General features: G+C 36.1%; 2 protein-coding genes across 3 annotated transcripts; one reads left to right on the top strand and one right to left on the bottom strand.

Moving 5' to 3' along the window:
- The first annotated feature begins 399 nt into the window (after positions 1 to 399).
- On the top strand, positions 400 to 13,848 carry LOC100367500 (scoloptoxin SSD14-like). Its single transcript, XM_002731551.4, has 11 exons — positions 400 to 840; positions 3,323 to 3,754; positions 5,263 to 5,483; positions 7,617 to 7,821; positions 8,199 to 8,362; positions 8,599 to 8,745; positions 10,408 to 10,520; positions 10,859 to 11,067; positions 11,367 to 11,583; positions 11,840 to 11,953; positions 12,581 to 13,848. Exons 1-11 carry the CDS (start codon positions 812 to 814, stop codon positions 12,731 to 12,733), a joined length of 2,004 nt encoding a protein of 667 aa, XP_002731597.1. The 5' UTR covers positions 400 to 811; the 3' UTR covers positions 12,734 to 13,848.
- Positions 13,849 to 16,872: 3,024 nt separating this feature from the next.
- On the bottom strand, positions 16,873 to 24,031 carry LOC144363595 (uncharacterized). Of its 2 annotated transcripts, none has more exons than XM_078014222.2 (4): positions 23,892 to 24,031; positions 22,745 to 22,850; positions 17,548 to 17,696; positions 16,873 to 17,158 (listed from the first exon to the last, which is right to left on the bottom strand). In XM_078014222.2, exons 1-4 carry the CDS (start codon positions 23,907 to 23,909, stop codon positions 16,934 to 16,936), a joined length of 498 nt encoding a protein of 165 aa, XP_077870348.1. In that variant the 5' UTR covers positions 23,910 to 24,031; the 3' UTR covers positions 16,873 to 16,933. The 2 variants fall into 2 exon arrangements, with proteins under 2 accessions (XP_077870348.1, XP_085362911.1); XM_085506785.1 differs by having other exon boundaries at positions 22,745 to 22,803.
- Positions 24,032 to 24,504: the final 473 nt, after the last annotated feature.

The following is a 24,504-nucleotide window of genomic DNA, read 5'->3' as shown; positions in this document are numbered from 1 at the left end:
GACAACAATACCGCATACTAGTAATTATAAGTAGCTTCATTGTGTATGTACCAACAGTTGTGTGAGTTATAACTCAGCGTTATTTTTCATCTTGCTTGTAACTTCGTGTAAAGAATAAAATATATACTCCAATTGCAATAGTGGCGTTTGTAGTATTTGAATGCATGGCTCAAATTTCTGTCCGTGCGACCCACTGTGTAGATTGACATGTAAAATATACAACAGCGTTGTCATGGTGACGACCGATATTACTGCTGTAATCCAGTAACTAAGAAACATTGGGTATGTATGGAGTTTACTGAGTATACAGCGATACCTACTAGCGAATCGTTCACATAAAATGTCAATCAAATTATGATTATTATTATTATTATATTATTGCGTATTTCTAAATGGAGTCGCGGTTGGTGAATTGGAATTTGCAGTAACGTCTACTTCATCTCAAACATCCCACCATTGATTTATTCGAGACCTCATTTTGACTATGAACTGGAAACTGTTTGTCAGCTATCGCGCCACGACATGCTTGGCATTTTCTCTCGGAGTATTTGCACATTGCTACATAGAAATATATATTCGAGGGTAACAGTCAGTGAAAGGTGACTGATCTCGGAGCTGTTCTACATCATCTAGGTTCCTTTCCCCTTGTTGTCGATCATTGTTATGCTAATGTGCCCAACCCAAGGTCATTGATCTGTGTTAAGTCAATTCTACACAAATATTATACAATCTACGTGTTCTCGCCGTTTCTACATTCGCCATTTGCACTCAGCGCTGTTGGGAAAACCGTCACCCCTGCAAAGTAGCCACGATGCAAGGTAAAACTGCAGAAAAAGACAGGTACGTATAAATGATTTGCGGTCTAGACCCACCCACGTACATTACGGGAAGTATTATATGGTACATTGTGCCTGCAACGTCTGTAACTAACCAACTTTCAGTGTCAGGGTCTAAAATTGAAAGACGACTGAATTAACAGCACGCGTGTCCCGTATACATAGATATAATCATATTGTGTAGTCATTGACGCCACACTCAATTGAAAACGTTGAGCGGCCATTGTGATCGCCTACGATATCTTCAGATACACGCAGTGGGTACACGTCAAATAATGTAATATACCTATGGAGTATATGGGAATATAATGTCCAGTGCGTGTAAGGAGAAGTGCTTATTATTCATGTCAGTAATTGCCTTGCACTGTAATCGGTATATTTCCTTCACTTGATGCAGGGGGCATATTATGTGTAACACCAAATTACGAACCTCACGTCTTGAAAACTGTATTACAGAATGGCTTTGTTTTTATACAGTAAAATAAAATGATTGATATTCTTATCACGGTTTAACTAACAAATCGTGAAACGCGACGCTGACTACCCCGATTCTTCTCTGGTTTAGACTCGCCAGTAAATGCGGTGTTCCGAAAACCGTCTTCACGGCGATGTGTGTTCCTTTGTGTTCGAAAGCAACGTATTTATCTAGTACGAATATAATAGCCTTGGTTGTTGAAAATGTACTTCAAGTTCATGCTGTCACTGTTTTTTTTTTAATAGAAGTTCAGAAAAAGGTCTCCTTGTATTCTAGCATCCTGGGTAAATATTTAGTTGAATATAGGTGTAACATTGGATACCAAGCTATCCTGCTGGTTACGTCACACTGAATTTGATACATTATTACGTGCATTCGATTCTTGAATTCATTGTTAATGTTACCATAGCGACTCATTAAAACATATGTTAATACTCCACTTAAGATGAACAAAAAACAATCCAACCAGCCGTATTGCAATATAGCGCACTGTTTTGTAAACAAAATAGCAATATTGATAGTTCAAATGTAACAGTTTAAACAATATTGCAAGACAGTGAGCTATATTTTCCACAGTAAAATTACAATGAAATCAGGAGATGACAATATAATACATCCGGAGTTACGGGGAACCAAAATTGTAATTGCATATTACAGCGTATGGCATGGTGGGAGTGTGTACAAATCCTTTGCAATCTCAGAAGTCACTGGGTTGGTGTGGCTTGTTAGCTTGTGTATATATCTGGTAGCGTCGCTTATGTATGGGCTTTGAATACGAACGCAACGTTCAGCAACATCAATGAGGTTTGATTGACAACCCTCATTGATGGTGCTGTACGTTACCTTGCGTAAAACGTAAATTACAGTTTACCTCACTATGATGACGCATTGGTTGTGGGATACGAAAACAGAACCCGAACCATGCGCACTGCATACACAATATCACAGTCCATTGAGGGACTGTGGCAATATATGCTATTAACTTTAACAAGTTTATGACTTAGACATATCTCATGAGTATTATTTTAAAGTGCAATTATTAATAGAAAACATTTATTATGAAACGCCGGTGCCGGAATCATGTATATTAGGTCTTGACCCCCACTCTGTCTAGTGTGGCTATTTCAAGACTGTATCATACTAAGCTTTCTATCATGCTAAACTAGTCACCAAATTTAACAAGTGTCTCCGCTGTTTACTCTGATCGCCAGCGTGAGCGTTGACAAGCCTAAATAGGTTTAAATTGTATACAGCGCCACCAGACAGTGGCTGTTCTCGGCACCATGCGTCTAGTGAGATTCTGCCTAATGTGTAGTACTTCTACAATAGAAGAGGAGTTTCACTTCCCCCTTGAATGTCAACTATATCATATCGCATCATGGCATAAGACATGCTGTCTGTCCACACATACGTACTAACTCTGTTTTTTGTTGGGCTGATCACGCTAATAACAACGTCACATCTGCACTCTAGTAAGGTAGAAGAAAAAAAAACCTGCCCACCTTTGCCAGGGCATCAGCCGGAAAACGTATTTTTCCTATCTTCGTGCCAAAAGTAAAAATCTCGGACATATCTCATTCTACTTTGCGTGAGTGTGTGCCCAAAGTCGCTATTTGGTTCTTGGATTGGTGCTTGGTTCAACATGATTGTTTGCCTTCGCGGGTCACCAATCAGCCAACCGCTTGTCACGATTTAATTTGATTTATATTGAATCATAGACCTTGGAATCTCTTTTTAAGGTCTATGAGTATGATATGTACGTTTATAATGCGTTATGAACTCTATTTGCTCGTGTCGTGACGATGCGAAATAATACAGTAGATCGTGGTGAGATGGGGTTTGAAAAATAAACTGTCGCGTGAACTCTTTGCAAAATGAAAAAAGGCGATTCTCTGGCCACTCCTTTCTTCTCTTTTGAATTTCAAATGAAGTGCGTTTATACATATTCATAATATATACATAAGTTCATCAAATCTTGTGTATGAGTGTAGTTATGTTTTAATATTTCCAGAAATTACGAAGAGTCAAAGCAAGCAAGACAGGTCGACTCGAGAGAAAGTGATAAAGATGCAGAAAAAGTAAGAGGTAAAAAAGATGCGACAGCAATTGCTTCAACATCGGTTGGAGGTGCAAAAAATGACGGGTTTGATGACGTTGAACTTGATGAAGTCAAAGATAAAACCAAAGAGGGACAAACAGACACACAGAAAAAGAGAGACCAAGACACCAAAGACTCAAACGACAAAGCAACTAGGTGCAGCTGTACAAGAAAGCAGGTTATTTTTATCGTAGTAATCGGACTGCTTATTTTCGCCCTTGTGATTGCAACAATTGTGGCGATTCGCGTGACCCAGGATCAGCAGCTGATAACGACACCGTCGCCGAATGGATTTAATAACGGTGCTGTTGCAAGTGATTACACCGAATGTTCTGAAGCTGGGAGGTAAGATGGGTTAGGAAAATCATTCAATTGAAGTGGGGATTTACATTACCAGCTATGTCAGACATACCCTTTTCAAGCTGGTTAGGGATGCCCTAAAAATGTGACTTTATTTACACCTACAAAATCTACAAACCAAAATATATTTAAAGGGCAGTGGCCGTCACGCCACGCATGTGTGAGATATGGGTTCCATATAAACAAAGATGGCGACTTTGACTTTTGAGACGTTACCAAGATTTAATTAGATAATTTCTTTGGTGATTGGAAGGTATCGGAGGTGTTACAGGAGGAAATTAGTGCTAGTTGCGTCCAGATAATAATCGTGAGTGCATTGGATTGTGGCAAAATCATTTATCAACATAAATGTCGGACATTCGCGGCACGTATAATCCATGCATATCCCAAAATTTATCAAATAATGTATGATGTCCTATAGATAAAAGCAAAAGTCATGTTTGTAAAATTTACATACACGATACAAACAAAAGATTGGTATACAACATGTTTCATTGAATAATATAATAATATAATTCAAACCCTTTAGGTTCTAGTCTGGGGTATACAGCAGGTATAATACATGATATACACTGGAAAAGTGGATATACAATATATTCCCAAGTGCATAGAAAAGTTTCTTATGGTGACAAAACTGTTATTTAATTTTCTACCCAAAACAGTGTCATATATTATACATAAAATCCTAAAAACGGGATTCACTTGGCTTGCACATCTCCAGAAGGTAATTTATCCGTACTTGCTCTCCAGTATATGAACATGGCTATATGACGTCACACTATGCTAACATATATGTTCGGCAGTATTAATTACCAACACTATTGGTATAAATAGCATTCCAGTTGTCGGCGAAATGTTATTTGTATTGCTGCCACGCAAAGCTACTGCGCAACAATCAGTTTGATCGATAGTGTGGGTTTCTACTGTCTGGCAAGCTGTAATTAACTTCGTGACCGGAACACAAAACTAACACCATGAAATAACAGTGACGGACAATGCATATTTGACGATCAGACATATACTCTGCTGATTTTGAGAGTAAATAGTTCTAAAATGACTGAGTAACTGTTTTCAGCTGAGCAAGCTACAACAAATTTACAGCATGTACCATAACCCTGGGTTATACTCATCTTTAATGTTCAAGGTATAATGTTCCAGCTTGCTGCCTCAACATACGCAATTTTTGAACGGATACGAAACCATCCGAGTGGACGTTGGCTACAACAGTTTGGAGGGGAGGTCGGGGTTAGGATGGGTTCAAACATATTTAGACAAAGTTATCTTACGTGAATTCTTATTAAAATTCGCCTACTAATGTTTTGTAGTATTTTTGATTGAGAGAAATTTCCCGAGGTTTGGAATCACTCGCTCTCGTTCTAGTTATTGGAAAAGTTAACTTGAACATATCGAGTAAAATATGCAGAATAAGGCATACTGAATACATCATATAGGATGACATTGGACAGAATGTGTGTTCGTTTTTCTCGCTTCAGAGATGTTTTACAAGATGGTGGGTCGGCCGTGGATGCTGCCATAGCAACGGCGCTATGCCTTGGAGTGGTACAAAGCGAAAGCTCTGGAATTGGTGGTGGATTTGTGATGACTGTGTACAACAAACTGACTGGCGAAAACGTGTTTTTTGATGCAAGAGGGATGGCACCTATGGCAGCAGAATCGACAATGTGTTCAACTGACAACATGCAGTGTAAATATGGTAAGTTTCTATGCTTACAATGTGTTCAGAAATGTGTTCCACTGACAACCTGCAGTGTACATATGGTAAGTTTCTATGCTTACAATGTGTTCAGAAATATGTTCCACTGACAACATGCAGTGTAAATATGGTAAGTTTCTATGCTTACAATGTGTTCAGAAATGTGTTCCACTTACAGCATGCAGTGTAAATATGGTAAGTTTCTATGCTTACAATGTGTTCAAAAATGTGTTCCACTGACAACATGCAGTGTACATATGGTAAGTTTCTATGCTTACAATGTGTTCAGAAATATGTTCCACTGACAACATGCAGTGTAAATATGGTAAGTTTCTATGCTTACAATGTGTTCAGAAATGTGTTCAACTGACAACATGCAGTGTAAATATGGTAAGTTTCTATGCTTACAATGTGTTCAGAAATGTGTTCCACTTACAACATGCAGTGTAAATATGGTAAGTTTCTATGCTTACAATGTGTTCAGAAATGTGTTCAACTGACAACATGCAGTGTAAATATGGTAAGTTTCTATGCTTACAATGTGTTCAGAAATGTGTTCCACTTACAACATGCAGTGTAAATATGGTAAGTTTATATGCTTACAATGTGTTCAGAAATGTGTTCAACTGACAACATGCAGTGTAAATATGGTAAGTTTCTATGCTAACAATGTGTTCAGAAATGTGTTCCACTGACAACATGCAGTGTAAATATGGTAAGTTCCTATGCTTACAATGTGTTCGGAAATGTGTTCCATGCACAGTGTAAATATGATGAACTCTCACACTGCTTATTCTACAATGCGCACAGTTTATTCAGATCATTTATACTTGATAACTTTGAATTCTTAATAGATGACATAATTGTTGGTATGATCCAAAAAATAAACATTTTTTTGCTTTTCAAATTGTTTCATGTTTAACTTAAAAAACGTCATTCAAACTTGTTTTTGTTTATTGGATGTTATCGAAGTTCACCACGTAATATGAAGCGTTCATTTGACACCAAACGTGTCTTGATTATTGGAATAAGATCGACGTAATTAGAACGTTTTTATCAGAAGCAAACCAGTAAAGGAGATCTTGGAGGTATTGGTGGATTTTCCCTATTTGCGGTCGGCCATTAGGAACTTAGTTGTTTTTGGTGGTGGAAGTAGAAGAAATACCGTGCAAAATATTTTGTCTTCACTACTTAGTTTTGGGCTAGACTTTTTTTTTGCTTTTCTCTGTCCAGTGTGCATGGTTGTATGTGGATAATTCCTGTCTGTTAATGTTCCTGTAGATTTTGGTTTTGTAAATTTTCTGTTAAGGGCGGTGGTCGTCGCGCCCCGCATGTGCGAGATGTGGGTTTCATATTAGTCCTGCGTACAGTGCTGTGTGTACGGGGACGCGTTCGATTGATAGATGTCCCCACCACCGAACGCGTCCCCGTACACACAGCACTGTACGCAGGGCTAGGTCTCATATGAACAAGATGGCGACTTTGACTATTGCGCGGACCAACGAGTATACCGTTACCATTGCTTTAACTAGGTAATTTCGTTGGTGATTTGAAGGTGTCGAAGGAGTCATCGACGGCAATTGGTGCACGTCGCGCTCAGATCAAAACTCGTACTCGTGATTTCCACTGGAAGGACGCATTCGGTTGTAGGTAAAGCATTGTTTATCAACACAAATGTCGCACATGCGCGACGACCACCGCCCTTAAGTATTAGCTAATTATAGTAACATGAAATGTACACTGAGTACCCTCCATTCGCAGTCACGTCAGGTTAAACGTGGAAAAGTGCAGCGAATCGTTCTACGTTTTATGTACCCCAGTTATGACCGTAGATGGTGCTCCAGTATCCAAACTCACTGCAGTTGTAGATTTTACAGGTCAACGTGATACAAGTTATATCCGCTAAACTATTTCAGTTTCAAATTCTGTAAGATAAAATAGCATGGCATATAGTAGAATATGATTTCGTGAACATAAAATATAGTATTTGACAATGTATGCATGTACAGTCGCAGTTCTAAAGAATTTGGCTCATCTGGCTGGTATCCCGAGTCGCTACGGTTTTGTCGCATCCAACTTTTTACGACTCAATGATGTTAATTGTACATTTTAAATATTGTTTTGTTTTCTTAGGCGCCAAAGCGGTAGCTGTCCCAGGTGAGCTCCGTGGCTACAAAGCTGCACATGATCGTTTTGGTGTGTTACCATGGAAACAGCTATTCCAACCAGCAATACGAATAGCCAACAATGGTTTCACTGTCAGTTCACACCTTTCCAAGGCGCTCCGAGAATTAACTCTTGATCCATCTGTGGCATTCACAGATTTTACAATATTATGGTGAGTTTGTAACATCATATTTGCAATGGTTTGTCGACACTACGTGTATGCTAGGCCATTTTTTGCGATTCTCTAGGTGGAGAATAACACTCACCAGAAGCGCGGTCATGTTTTCGAAAATAAATCACTGACTAGAGGATCACCATGCAGCTTACCGTGTTGACGCAATTTGATTAAAATAAGATCTTTTTTTATTTATTATTTTACATTTTTTTTATTTTAAATATTTTATTTATATATTATGCTATAATCGCGAAATGCCACAAGACGATAGTTGAATGGTAAAAATAACATAACATACACGAAATAAAAACAAACACGCCACATAATACGTAATGTTAGCACTGAATAAATGAAAATGTGTTTCACTGATAAAGGTTGCTGTATGCAGAAGATGCGTATACAGAATGGAAAAGTGAAGGCGATAACATGACAAGACCAGTACTTGCCAAGTTGCTTGAACTGATTGCAGAAAATGGTGCAGATGAGTTTTACACTGGTAAAACTGCAAAAGCACTTATAAGGGATATTCAAGAAAATGGTGAGTACAGATGTGAGCTTATATAGGTGGAATGGGGACTCCTGGTTTAACATGGCATGGTAAAACAAATCCCGACTTTGATTATGGATGATTGGTTGAATCGCATTCTGACACTTACAGGTGTTATTCGATGTTAGACGAAAGGCATATATCTTTACATAAGTAATTATTCGTCTTTGTCGATGGTGTAGTGCACTTATCAAAAAACGGCTCAAGAATTTCTCGTATTTCCATAGGTGGTATCATGGCAACAGAAGACCTTAGTGAGTATGAGGTCAGAGTTGACGACCCTCTTGTGGTAGAAATAGGAGATTACACTGTGATTACACCGCCGCCACCGACAAGTGGTGCAATCCTAGCATTCATGCTGAAAGCTCTTCAAGGTATGGTATTAGCTGAATGTTATATTTATGAAACACAAAATGTTTTTTTAGATTGATCCTAACGCTGCCAAATGGCAATAAAATAAAATAAAATAAAATAAAATTAAATTAAATTAAATTAAATTAAATTAAATGATGTATGTATATATGTATCGCAGATTATAACAGGATTCACCATATAAACGAACGAAATTGACAATACTCGACTAGAGAGGGCGCCATTTCACAGCAACCACGCCGGTGCCAGGAGTTGCAGAAATAATGCATTAGATATATCGTTACCCTTTTGCTTGTACACACATTAAGCAGTAAGCTCTAGTGTCAGGCTATGAAATCAACGAAATGGAATTGAAGTACGCAAAACTCTTCTTCCGCGAATTCAATATAAACTATAAATATTACATCTAATTTGCACTGAATTATGTATTAAAGCGGGAGGGTCGTCACTTGCGGAATTTAGTCCCAAGCGACGATAACAACACACAAAGGCTCATGGGTAGACGCTTGTTTGTAAACATTGACACGCTGAGGTACTCCAAGAACGCAAACCTCCGCCTCAATCAGGTTGTTTTTATTATGCGATTACCGGTTTATAAGTGCTGAATTAAACCAAAGGCAATAATCATATGACCGTATATTAATAGGATTGACCTTCGCCATATCTGCAAAATCCTTACAAACACCTCTACTATATTGTATTAACCATATTGACTTCCATACTGAGTATTGAACACTAGTATTTAAAAATGAGCCAGTTTGGCAACGGTAAATAATCCGTCCAAATTGTGCTCTCTCCATAGCAACTGGATTTAGAATCTTCTAATGTAATCACGAGTTTATATCTGACTGAAACCCCTACTAACAATCAAAAACAGTTGTCGTTAACTTTTTTGAATCTAACAATAAACTAGATCTAACTGGTTGGTTCATGTAGGTACATTTCCCTTCTAAAAATAGCTGAATTACAGATACACAATTGTTCTCAAAATTGCTGTTTCCATGGCAACTGGTTCCGGATGACTCATAACATCTAATTAATTGATACGTGAGTCAGTGGTAAACCTTACTGAATATATCATGAGGAGCCATGCATAACTTTTAGAATTACAAATAAATAATCATTTCAGAAATTGGTGATTCCATGGCAACCGTGATTGGTTCTTGTGCCAAGGGCGACCTCTCTTTCATGAGAGTCTATCGATTCGACTTATCTTGCTTGCAGACAAACAAATAAATAAAAACAAGTCTGAAATTTGTAACACAGTAAAGACCTATGCTCGCTATGATACAATTGCCAAATATTCTCCGAAATAAAGAGTGGCTATTTACCAATGCTGGTATTACACCACTGGATCGCAGCAGCAATCTGCTTATTTTAATTCCCCAAGCTCATTGTGACTTAACTCGCCATGCATCATTGGAAAAAAGCGTTTGTGAAAATAACGAAGCCCGAAAACAGGATCAGAGCATTCAGAAAGAATTTATTTAATGATTAGCGGGATATCAGTTCAGTTGATATCGAATTCAACCCACCTATGTATACGTATACGTGCTAACGTCAAATTCACCCTTAACTGGCGTGATTTTCAACGCATTTATAATTGATTTAAATTTTTCTTGGTTATGTTTATCTGAAATATTCGTGTGCACCTCGACCCTTAGCTGCAGCGCCGCCAGACGGGATTGCATTTTACCACCAATTTATCGAGACGTGTAAGTTTGCTTTTGCCCAGAGAAGCAAAATTGCTGATCCAGTATTTGAAGATGTGGAAGCAGTAAGTAATCTAAATGTGGTATTTTTTAATTTTGCTCGTTTATATTTTCCTTCCACAAAGATGCTACGAATATTGAACTATTACATATATATGTACTCTTCAAATTATTCAAATATGATTTTACGATGATAATGCGGATGCGTTTGTTGAAAGTGTCACAGTTGTCGTGTAGCACACGTTTGAACGTATTTCACATGCGTTGTATACGTCACGTGGACCCACATAGAACACTGTGCGTCATGACGACTGTGACGTACTCTACCCATCGAGAGCTAAATGAAAAAATGTGATTGAAAAAATAAAAACTAATATCAACCATGCTTTGTTTACTTTTAAAGGCTGTAATGAGCCTCATATCGCAAGAATTCGTGGATGAAGTAGTTTCTATTATCAAACGTGGGCAGCCAACTTATGACACAGTGCATGGCTATGGAGATGTCTTCGTGTCTAGTAATGCAGACCGTGATAACAATCTGGGCGGCACACACATATCCGTCATCGCTGTCAATGGCGATGCTGTTTCTATGACGTCATCACTATCCTCAAAGTAAATTTAATTTTATATTATTTATTATTATTTACAATTCCACATTATGTCAACACATGTTTATCAACAGACTCATTGTGGACGCATTTATCATTAAGAGTTTTGTATTTGCACCCGTGACCGTGACAAAAGCATGAACACACTAGTACATACAATACATGAATACTAGTTGACGTGCAATTATACGAACTTTAATTTGAAACACAAATTGCTTTATATGTTGTTGTCACAATGAATCGTATTACAAGCACGAAGAACAAAATGATGTTATTTGATTTTGTTATTTATTTCATTTCTAGTTTTGGTTCGCGTTTTGTATCTGAAAACACAATCGTCCTTCTCAATAACCACATGTCTGAATTTACGCTGGATAACTCCAATACAATAAACAGTATAGCACCAGGGAAACGTCCATTGTCTTCTATGGCACCGTCTATAGTGCTGGATAATCAGAACAACGTTACCATGGTAATTGGAGGAACTGGAGGCGAAAGAGCGGTACCCTCAATCGCAATGGTATGTAATTTACATTTTCACAGGAACGCTTGCGGGTGACTGTGGGTGTTTGTGTGGATGTCTTAGATTCTGTTGTCAATGCAAGGGCAAACTTTTCTGACTGAAATAAAAAAAAAGATTTCCTGCAAGACATACTGTTAAAAAACGTACAGACTAGTACACTTATCCGTTCCGGGTATGCAGTTTTATAGTCATTGGCAATGTTTTATAGTGTTGTATCACGATCACTTCAGTGTTCAGTGTTGTTTATTACCAGGTGATGTATGAGATACTTTATTTAAACCAAACCCTTGCTGATGCCGTGAATAACGCACGACTCTATAACCCACTGGATCCTAATGTTGTCATTTTTGAAAAGGAATTATCCAAGGTGAGTGTGATCGTTATTAATATATAGAAAAAAACAAATATCACACCTTTTATTTAAAGATATAATATAGACGAACAAATTTTTTTTTTTAATATTGTTGTCCGATACTCCATGCTGTTGACTAAAAATCTACGATTTATCGTAATCTGAACATTTTGCATTTTGCAAGACAAACAACAGTATTATTAGATGAAAATTAAAATAACTATTGCGCATGTGCAGTCACAGTAATTGTTCGTAACAAAACAACCAGTGCACTTATGCATATGAGAGAATTTCATTTTTTTATTGAACTAATGTGCTACAAGAACTGCATTTTTAAGCTCATGTTAAAGCATAGTTCAATGTATGTATTAAAGCGGGGGAGTCGTCACCTGCGCATGCGTCAGATGGCCATAGCGTGTCATTGTTTACAAACAAGAGTCTACCCATGAGCCTTTGCGTTTTTAGCGTGTGTTGTTATGGTCGCTTGGGACTCAATTCCCGCGCGTGCGCAGGTGACGACCCTCCCACTTTAATATACAGTATCGAACAACAATATTAAAAATTACATGTACTCACCCATATTGCATCTTTAACGAATTATCCACTTTTTACGCCGTAACTATTATGTTATGTTTTACGCAGGCTATTCGAGATCAACTACAGGTAATTGGACACGCTCTGCAACAATTCGACCAAACTGAACTGTTTTCATCTGTTGAATCCATCCTCGTTCAAGACAATACAATTGAAACCGTCCCTGATTTACGTAAACCTGGGTTGCCAGCAGGATATTAACCATAATATAGCGCATTTGCTTGTCCACTAAAATGTGCTATAAGTTGTGATGAATTTGTGCCACGGCTGTCTCAAATTGGCCAATGGGCGTTCTGGAATGCGGTAACCTGGCAAAGGAGATAACAGCTCTGGCTCCCAGTATGCCACAAATCAAGCTACGCGTATTCATAGTCACGATGTGATTGGCAGAAACTTCCCAATTCGCGACAGGCGTGGTACAAATTAGTTGAATCATAGTCATTAAATGGTTACTGCACATAAATCATCACGTGACCATGATTTGACTATTACGTAACGTAGTGTATACTCCACTCCACTTTCACTCGGACGAACGAAGAATGAATACGTATCGATGTTTATTGACATGGTGACAACACTTGTGGGCCACCGTATAATCAAGGTAAAATAACTGCCGAAGATTTCTGATGTCTAAAACGTCAATGTCTGTAATATACGAGCTTCATCCGTAAATGGGAAAAGAAGCGGTACTTATTCGGAGTAGGATCTTTAAAGATGATTAAACTCTCAAAATGGAATATATTAAATTGATTAAAGTTAAATGTATACACTGAACAGATTAAGTGATTTATATCAAATTGCAATCAGTTCGAACAAATCCGTCATTTGATTCTGTAAAATAAGGATGTGGTTGATACGGTTCAGAGAAAACACGTTCCAAAGGCGCAATAATTAGAGATTGCCATAGTAATATTGACTGCCGTATGCTTCTTAAAAGCAACAAAACTTATATATTGCCGATGAATATCGAATGACGAACGTGCAAAGTGCATACGATATTTCTGGAAGCCATTAATTTGGTGTTCCCTTTTTTTTTAAAAAAAAAAGATCAGTTTTTGCATGATACAATTTCAGACATAATGCAATTTCATAGAAGAAGGTTTAGCGATTTTGGTTATTTCCTTTGGTTTCGGCAAGGTTGTAATATATTGTAAGCGTTAAATAGAAATGAAACTGATTTCGTGTTTAATCGAATGTATTGCAGATGTACACACCAATGAACCCTCATCATGTTGTATAATGTGGCCGTTCGTTAACACACGACATTTTTTTAAATAAATCTGTAAGACTATTACAGCGTCCATATTTAGATTTAAGTCTGTGGTGTGAGATCAATTTGATGTGGGACTGAGGTGGTGTGGGACCGATGTGATGTGGTATCTATGTGATGTTGGACCAATGTAATGTGGGACCAATATGATGTAGGACCAATGTGACGTGGGACCAATGTGATGTGGGACCAATGTGGTGTGGGACCAATGTGCCGTGGGACCAATGTGATGTGGGACCAATGTGTCGTGGGACCAATGTGATGTGGGACCAATGTGATGTGGGACCTATGTGACGTGGGATCGGTGTGATGTGGAATCGATGTGATGTGGGACCAATGTGATGTGGGACAAATGTGACAGGGACCGATGTGGTGTGGGACCTATGTGGTGTGGGACCGATGTGATGTGGGACAGATGTGACGTGGGACCGATGTGATGTGGGACCGATGTGACGTGGGACCGATGTGATGTGGGACCGATGTGACGTGGGACCGATGCCTAAACTCATTTTTCTGCCATATGACATCATGCTCGCAATACCGAGGATAACTTTCGATATAGGTAAACAAAGACAAACGCAGGTCAACTTATTGAACGCAATTTGATAGATGAAGTTCGCACAGTAGATGAATATAACAAGCTGACACTGTAGTTTAATATGTTGAGTATGTGCAGTATTTGAATAGATTTAGCTAGTACAACATTTCAAGTTCACGCATTATTTCCACATTATGTAACAAATATGATATGGAGCTCACACACTAGTTCAACAGATCGTACTCGTATAGAAACAATTCAACAGTAGTTTACGGTGGCCTGTCATGTTCATTCCACAGCAATTGGTTGTATTTCACCACATAAGCAGACAACATTAATGGTATTGGACACTACAATTCACAATCAGTGTCAACGTGTTAAACATTGTTTATGTTCGTTAGTGATGTCATCTATTTAACAGCCTTCTACAACATCCAATCGTCGTGAGTTGAATGCATTATGTATGTTTGTTCAACTTACAAATTATCACTAGATCTCAACAAAGCTATTCATTTTAATCGACATATACACTGACCACCAACAGTTTTCACTTTTTACAGCATGATAACTCCACCGCAATTGTTTATTAATCACTATCATGCCATGTTCAGCTTATTGTCACTCGTCGTGTTTAAATTATACATAATGTTCAATATTTCATAGTTAGTTTAGTATTACCATATTCTAACGGGCCTCTGTGTACAAATCAAAGCCACCAATGTCTCTCTCAGTGAACACAGTAATTAAGACAATGTCTCTCTCAGTGAACACAGTAATTAAGACAATGTCTCTCTCAGTGAACACAGTAATTAAGACAATATCTCTCTCAGTGAACACAGTAATTAAGACAATATCTCTCTCAGTGAACACAGTAATTAAGACAATGTCTCTCTCAGTGAACACAGTAATTAAGACAATATCTCTCTCAGTGAACACAGTAATTAAGACAATGTCTCTCTCGGTGAACACATTAATTAAGACAATGTCTCTCTCGGTGAACACAGTAATTAAGACAATGTCTCTCTCAGTGAACACAGTAATTAAGACAATGTCTCTCTCGGTGAACACAGTAATTAAGACAATGTCTCTCTCAGTGAACACAGTAATTAAGACAATATCTCTCTCAGTGAACACAGTAATTAAGACAATATCTCTCTCAGTGAACACAGTAATTAAGACAATATCTCTCTCAGTGAACACAGTAATTAAGACAATATCTCTCTCGGTGAACACAGTAATTAAGACAATATCTCTCTCAGTGAACACAGTAATTAAGACAATGTCTCTCAGTGAACACAGTAATTAAGACAATGTCTCTCTCAGTGAACACAGTAATTAAGACACTATCTCTCTCAGTGAACACAGTAATTAAGACAATGTCTCTCTCAGTGAACACAGTAATTAAGACAATGTCTCTCTCGGTGAACACAGTAATTAAGACAATGTCTCTCTCGGTGAACACATTAATTAAGACAATGTCTCTCTCGGTGAACACAGTAATTAAGACAATGTCTCTCTCAGTGAACACAGTAATTAAGACAATGTCTCTCTCAGTGAACACAGTAATTAAGACAATATCTCTCTCAGTGAACACAGTAATTAAGACAATGTCTCTCTCGGTGAACACAGTAATTAAGACAATGTCTCTCTCGGTGAACACATTAATTAAGACAATGTCTCTCTCAGTGAACACAGTAATTAAGACAATGTCTCTCTCGGTGAACACATTAATTAAGACAATGTCTCTCTCAGTGAACACAGTAATTAAGACAATATCTCTCTCAGTGAACACAGTAATTAAGACAATGTCTCTCTCGGTGAACACAGTAATTAAGACAATGTCTCTCTCGGTGAACACAGTAATTAAGACAATGTCTCTCTCAGTGAACACAGTAATTAAGACAATATCTCTCTCAGTGAACACAGTAATTAAGACAATGTCTCTCTCGGTGAACACAGTAATTAAGACAATGTCTCTCTCGGTGAACACATTAATTAAGACAATGTCTCTCTCAGTGAACACAGTAATTAAGACAATGTCTCTCTCAGTGAACACAGTAATTAAGACAATGTCTCTCTCGGTGAACACATTAATTAAGACAATGTCTCTCTCGGTGAACACAGTAATTAAGACAATGTCTCTCTCAGTGAACACAGTAATTAAGACAATGTCTCTCTCAGTGAACACAGTAATTAAGACAATGTCTCTCTCAGTGAACACAGTAATTAAGACAATGTCTCTCTCGGTGAACACAGTAATTAAGACAATGTCTCTCTCAGTGAACACAGTAATTAAGACAATGTCTCTCTCGGTGAACACAGTAATTAAGACAATGTCTCTCTCGGTGAACACATTAATTAAGACAATGTCTCTCTCGGTGAACACAGTAATTAAGACAATGTCTCTCTCGGTGAACACATTAATTAAGACAATGTCTCTCTCAGTGAACACAGTAATTAAGACAATATCTCTCTCGGTGAACACATTAATTAAGACAATGTCTCTCGCGATGAACACAGTAATTGAGAGAATTGTGGGTATGCCAAATACATTCACGATGTATTTTATTTACTCAGTATCATGTGATTATCTTCAGCTGATCCAGATCAACATAGAGGCGAGCAGATACCAAAATACATATGGTAAAAACATAGGAAATATGGTAGTAGCTGCATTACAGAAATCTCCTTGGCAACAGTCATAACATGACTGATGTTGACCGTTTGTTTCACATTCCCCTTTGTTTGGGCAGCGAGTTGTACAAAATCTGTCCACTGCTACTAGTTCCTGGGAAATTGTCACAATAGTCTCATTAACCTGCAATGAAATGAAACATATTCATTCAGTAGACTGTTCAATGAATTCACAATTATAGTGTAATGTTTCAAGAAAGAAACGATTAAGCATATAAAAATTGTCACTTTCAATTTTCTAAGTAATTGTTCAACGTGCTTTCTGATCTCATGTAGCTTCTTGATAGACTATGTGTGACAATCAGGCTATATCATCAGCACGATAAATAATTCAAACCGAAACTTATGACCTCAATTGTTACGTTCATTTATAAAAGTTGACTGTGATTTACTTGCGTCGAGAATAAATAGCAACAATTACTTACATTAGGCTGGGGATTTTGAAGCCATACAACAATTATAGTACTTCTGTGCAGACAGACTAATAATTTAAACTAACAAGAGAAAACTTACCACACACACACCAATACAATTTCTGTGCTTGTCAATGAATTCAGAGTTGAAATTATTATTTCCACAGTCGCCATCCAAACCCGGGTTGTTCACTCCCGTGTCATGTGATGTACTGCAGTAGTAGCAATCAAAACCATAAGCACAGCTTACTAAAACACAACATAAAACAAGCATTAAATCACGCTTTAACTTTGATGAAATAAAAAAAAAACATGTCAAGAACAATGCTTACACACATCCAGTAAACGTCACAAAGAAGATTTGTGCACCGGGTACTAATATAGACATATTAATATACTCTATGCATATCAATGCACTCCAGACATACTAATTTACTAAAGGCTTATCAATATATTCCATGCATATCAATATATCCCAGGCATATCAATATACTCCATGCACATCAATATGCTCTAGGCATACTAATATACTCCAGACAAACTAATATACTTTATGCATATTGTATATCAATATACTCCAGACATACTAATATACTCCAGGCATATCAATATACTCCATGTATATCAATATATGCCAAGCATATCAATATACTCCATGCATATCAATATATCCCAGGCATACTAATATACTCCAGACAAACTAATATACATTATGCATATCAATATACTCCAGATATACTAATATACTCCAGGCATAACAATATACTGCAGACATACTAATATACTCAAGGTATATCAATGTATTCCAGACATACCAGTATACGCCAGACATATCAATATACCCCAGGCATATGATTATACTCCAGGCAAAATATACTCCAGACATACTAATATACTCTAGACATACTATAGTATACTCCAGACATACTAATATACTCTAAACATACTATAATATACTCCAGACATACTAATATACTCTAAACATACTATAATATACTCCAGACATACTAATATACTCTAAACATACTATAATATACTCCAGACATACTAATATACTCTAGACATATTAATATGATCTTAGAGGTTTTATTTAAAATGTCATTGATTGTGACAATCCGTATAAAAAATATTTACCGTGTTTCGCAATGCGCACTGGTTGAATATTTAAAAACGAATTAAAGAATGGCGCTGTGTTCAAATGACATGACAATTCAGTAGCCATGGCAAAAGTAATATATTCATTTATCGTTCCACTGTGTTATGGTTTTTTGGGGTATACACTCAGGTGTTCGAGTACGAACACGAAAGGAAGTGCAATGTGGTTGAAATTTGAATAAACAAGAATAAAAAAGATAGAAATAGCAAATAGCAAATTAATAGATATTTGGTTGTCTCATTGCACTAAAATTACCGCATATATGTAATATAAATATATGTAGTGTCTATTGAAATTGGATAAACATTTATCTAATGATTGCGTAAATCCAACAATTTATTTTGATAAAAAATAACACTGCTTACATAATATATTGTCTAATGATTATATAAATGGGCTCTAATATGACAACTGGACACCCGTGGTTAGTCAAGATACATTGTATGCACCGTTTCTATGACAACCTTTTGATTGGCGCTGGTTTTAGAAAGCATGCTTATCTTGTCTGTTTAGAATGGTACATACGTGTACTGGGACAGCCAGTCGCCATCAGTTGTTTTATCTACTAACTAATCTACCATACTCTAGGGCGCTGGGGACGGTTTCAATAGTTTCATCCTACTAGACGCTTTGTGTAGATACAATGTACCCATGTTTGGTAATATTTTTTTTTCTGAAAACGTTATTGCCGAGAGCAAACAGTTTTATAGGATCCTATATCATATCCTATAAGTGTATGGTTACGCGGTATCTGTAAACAATGACGTATTGATGTTAATATTGTCATTCGTTTATTCGAGAAACGTCTATCACAATAAACCACTGACATATAGTAGTAACTGTAGTAATTAGTAATTAGTGTCATTGGCCAGTTACCCCTGGGAGTGTGTACTTCTAAATAAATTAGTAGATTGTGTCTCTCATCAACCACAATTAACCTATTTACAATATCCCAAGGCTGGAATTAATATATTTGCAACGTGAAAACCACCGTACTTTATATGATACAGTTGTGTACGGCGTCTGCTGTATCCAGCATCGACACGTAACACGTTTATACTGAAGAAGTGCGCACCATAAAATAATATGCCGTTGCCAAACACTTGTTTTTTCACTAAGCTCACTTTTCTTTGCGATATGTCATGATAAAAAATAAAATATATATTCATATAGACTTGGTTATAATCTCACTGAAAGTGGACGATAAATCTAATCTTCTAATCTACATTTAAAAATAAGGTTGTTCATGTTTGATTAAGTGTTCACAACCTCAATCTCGAAACAGAGATGCATACTAAATTGAAATTACCAACAGAAAAATGAATCTTTGCCCAAAGAATGAAGTAGATAATAAATATTATGTTACCGCACCAAGGCTTTTTACTACGATCAATGAAAAACAATTGTATGAAGAAGCCGGAAGCATGGAAAAAAAGATCTAATTTTTAACGATAACGGGCAACAAAAATATTGCAATGAATATTGCATTGGCAAAATTTATTGAAAAAACAACTAACAGCAGCACCTCTTGTCGGCATAGCATAATCATCATTTTATGAATGTATTTCTTGCCACAGATAGAATTTCCAAGCTTCTATTGATGTATTTCACCGTATTGTAGGGATAGTTTTTGTTTTGACGTGCAAGTATTTCGTCGTGTATTTAGTTTTTGTTGTTGTTCAATGTAACCATTATAATTCCCCAAGGGGATGAGTGTTTCAATAAATAGATTGTAAAATGGACCACAAGCAATCAACTAAATTTAAACTTGACGTTCCAAATTTTCTCGAAATTCTACTACATTTTAAAATAAGTTACATTACGATAGCCGTTCTAGTAATTCCTACAGTACAATTTATATCGTTACAATGTAAAGTTAGAATGTATATAACTCAACACCATTTCAGTGCTTTATTATACAGAATTCTTTATTCAAATATCAACCAATTACTAATTTACGTTGGAATGACCATTAAGAGACATCAATAAACTAAAGCCAGTTAATCGAAATGTTAATGAGATGTACATGTGATGAAAGTACGTAATTATAGACCGACAATTGCGAAGTTATTAAATATGGATCCTAATATAGATCTAATACCTGATATAAGTACACTCCGTGAGAGACCAGATTTCTGAAAACGCAGTAGCTAATAGTTCAACACATTTACGTAATATCAAATCTAGTAGCCCGAGGCATTTTGATGGAAAGACGAGCGGTTCTCGTTCGTTATCAGATTTCTTTCATCCAATATATTGTATCTGGTTGACGGCGATTTCTATCGGCGATGGCACGTGTGTTTATATTCACGGATACAATCGTCGTTGGATGGTGTCTTCTTTTTAACTATTGTTTGAATGGATGTCAAAATTTGTTACGAAAAAAAAATCATGCCAACATTTTATGATAAAACATAAGCCTTTATGTAGTGTGTTTTCTAGTTTATATAACATGAATAGATATGTAATCTGTATATCGTATTTGAATAAGGATTGCAGACTGCGTTGAATACTGGATTTCATTCGTGGCAAAGTGCAAATGATGTACGATCGTAGACTTGTATTGTATTCCATTCACATATCACTTCGTTTACAGGCTGGTAATTGCACGGTGGCTTTCAGACATAAAAAAACAGCCATATTGTCGCAGGAGGTGTTTATAATATAATATACTACAATAGAGTAATATACCTAATATCACCACGAATTCGATTAGTGTGCTGGCATCTAAGCTGATTTGTTTCTCATTACTTGTCACTCTATGTTCGAAGGATGGCTGTTTTTCTCTAAAGAAGATTACATTTCAATTGATGACCGACTTCCTATCCACTCTTTCTAATGACAGATTTGGTTTATAAGGACGATGGAAATATTTAGGCAAATCCAATTTATTTTTGAACGCAAACATTTATCTACGAAAAAACATAATGGAAAACCATTTACCACATTGAGTACAATATATCGACTTACATTATCATAAACCTAAACTTTATATTGTATAACTATATTAATTATTTTAGTGATCGGAGTCGTGTAGCTACGTCATTGGCTGTAATAATGTGGTCATGGCGTACACGAATCCCGTGTGATGAAATGAACCTTAGTTTGATAAATAAGTATGTTATGTAGCAAACTATAATGTATTATTACCAGACAAAATATAATAAATATATTCTGATCTCAGCGCAAACGGGTCGTAAATGCACAAATACTTGTTTTTGCTTGCATATTAATTATTGATATATGATTAGGGTTTTAGTGTGCATGTTACTTTAGATTAAATACATTATTTGCATAATTGTTCATTTGTTATATAGGACCAAAGCCTAAGCGATAATGATTCAAAAAATAAACATCATAGAATATCTTTCAAATCTGAGTTAAAACGTTATCTTATTTCATTGACATAATTATAATTGACATTTATTTATTTATTTATTTATTTATTTATTTATTTATTTATTTATTTATTTATTTATTTATTTATTTATTTATTTATTTATTTATTTATTTATTTATTTATTTATTTATTTATTTATTTATTTATTTATTTATTTATTTATTTATTTATTTATTTATTTATTTATTTATTTATTTATATAAAATTGTGTTCAATTGTACTTATTATATTTACAGATATTTAATCGATTGTTATCTCAACATATATTTACAGAACTGTATAACTGTTTATGAAATAAGGGCCACGGACACGATTAGTTCTTTCGAACTATTTCCGTGGTCCCCATCAGAGCATCGCGATCACTATATCCCCCCTGGTTTTCATTATCAATTAATTTAGTCCGAATTACTTGTAATTACGTCGTTTCTGGTGAAATAAACAATAACAAATAGTTGTCAATAAATATTTCACATTTTAATACTTATCGAAAGCATCCTTATGTTTGCAAAGAAAACTGACGTGATTTCACAGCGTGGACTTTGCAGGTGAACAGTTAGTCGTGGACAACCACTGGTAAAAGCAATGAAAGAGACAACCTTGTGACATTGACAAATTAATTCACAATATAGTGATTGGATGTTCACTGTAGAGCTTGAAATCTCGTTATCACTAAAAGCGCCAATGCGTATAGCAACGACAAGAGCTGGTATATCTACAACTGACAATCACTTTTACACTTACCTGATATGATCACTATAATTACACTTATGTATACAGACATCTTCCAAGATCCCATAATTCTACACATATACACACGATGCGACGACGAATCAGCGGAAATGCATCCCTACCACGTAATGTGCATGTATCCGTGATAAACAGATGGAAATGGAAGGAAATAAATTACATTATTATTTAACGGGAGCAATGGGGTGATTCATGATTCCCACAAGAAAAGAACGAATTGAATGATGATCGTTATATCAGTTTGAAACGAAATTGATATCCTTTATTCGTGATTCACAAAAATTGTACTTATTAAAGTTAATAGCTTATTTCTCTTGTCTTTTAATAAAGCCGTGTTAAATATAGTATCTATGGTTGTAATATTAGTATCATAGACTGCGTGACTACCATGCAGGTCAGCCATGATAGACCGATGAGTGGCCTCAAGTGACACAATGTAACCTACAATCAAAATACCGTTACCATGATACCGTATCTTGATTTCTGTCTGAATACAAATATCAATATGAAACTGTTATTCTTAATTTTCTTTAATTTGTCTAATTATACTATAACAGTATTTATTTAATGTTTCAGGCGTATCAGGTCTATGTCATTTTGTCAAAATATGCTCAAAATATAATTTTTCTTGAAAAATGGTTCTATCACTTTTGTCATATCTTTATATTACCATACCTGATTCAATATATTTAACGAATAATAGACATAATATTGAACAGTTGATAATGATAGTGTTCTCTAGTCTGACGGTATGTATCATAATGGCAACTATTCTACTGACGACCTCGGTAAGCTAGTAGTTCATTACAACACTACAAATCATAACACATTCATCCTGAACAACTTAAGACCGTTGTGGTCACAAACTGACCTTGATCATCATTTCAAATTTGTATTATACACACAATGTCCATTAGCACTAGTGTATCTATTAGACGTACCAAATGAATTCCCTTGGGCAATTGGTGCATATTTCACAACAGAAACAGTGAATGATAACGAAGACCCGCGTTCTTTACTCATCTTGAGTGAAATGTCTTAATTACGTTACATCAATATTAATACTGGTACGCTAAGAACGGATAAGATAGGATTTTAGGAATAATTCGTGATATTAGTTTTAACTATAATATTCACTCACCTTCGATGCAAGGTTCATACATCAGCCAGATATGAAACGTGCCAGTAAGACGTATTTACATTTTATCGATTAACAGTACAGAATTAAAAGTCGAAATGACTGCTGTAATTGCTCTGCTGCACACAATGCTAACCCCGATGAAAAAATAATCAGTGCGTTTCATTTGTGATACTTATTTGTATGCAAATGATATGTAAAATACGTACTACGTCACTAGCGGGCGGATGTACAGGATGTGCTCTCGATGAATACCAATACATCGCTCTGATTTGGTAAAACAACCTTAAATGATAGATTGTCAATAAATCGGTCACTTCAATTAGAAATGATAATTTTTATTGTTTATCAACAAAATGTAGACTATTCTTGTATCATGTAGTTGTTTGTGCCTCACAAAAATCGTTAGGGTCTAATGAGCATATTAATAATTATTATTATTTATGCCGTACTTAATATTCATATTTCTAGCCTGATATGTGTTTGTACATGGTGCCTGTATTTTTATTATTCCGTTTATCCCGATCACTTCCGAAAACAAATCTATAGCATCGCTATGGGTTCACCCATATGAAATGCACTAAAGCCTTTTTATAAGAAATATTTTTATTCATTT

Source organism: Saccoglossus kowalevskii, chromosome 13, assembly GCF_978046115.1.
Source record: "Saccoglossus kowalevskii chromosome 13, keSacKowa6.1, whole genome shotgun sequence".
NCBI classification, from domain to species: Eukaryota; Metazoa; Hemichordata; class Enteropneusta; family Harrimaniidae; genus Saccoglossus; species Saccoglossus kowalevskii.
Note: the sequence above shows the minus strand (reverse complement) of the source record. Positions and strands in the feature narration are given on the sequence as shown.

Excerpts from the sequence above, each read along its gene's own strand:
- LOC100367500 (XM_002731551.4), top strand. The coding sequence starts at position 812 with ATGCAAGGTAAAACTGCAGAAAAAGACAG. Across the intron at positions 8,746-10,407 it reads CATGCTGAAAGCTCTTCAAG|CTGCAGCGCCGCCAGACGGG; the intron begins GTATGGTATTAG and ends CTCGACCCTTAG. Across the intron at positions 11,584-11,839 it reads CGGTACCCTCAATCGCAATG|GTGATGTATGAGATACTTTA; the intron begins GTATGTAATTTA and ends GTTTATTACCAG.
- LOC144363595 (XM_078014222.2), bottom strand. Across the intron at positions 17,697-22,744 it reads AATTATAGTGATCATATCAG|TAAGCTGTGCTTATGGTTTT; the intron begins GTAAGTGTAAAA and ends GTTGTGTTTTAG. Across the intron at positions 17,159-17,547 it reads ATTGTATTGGTGTGTGTGTG|GTTAATGAGACTATTGTGAC; the intron begins GTAAGTTTTCTC and ends ATTTCATTGCAG.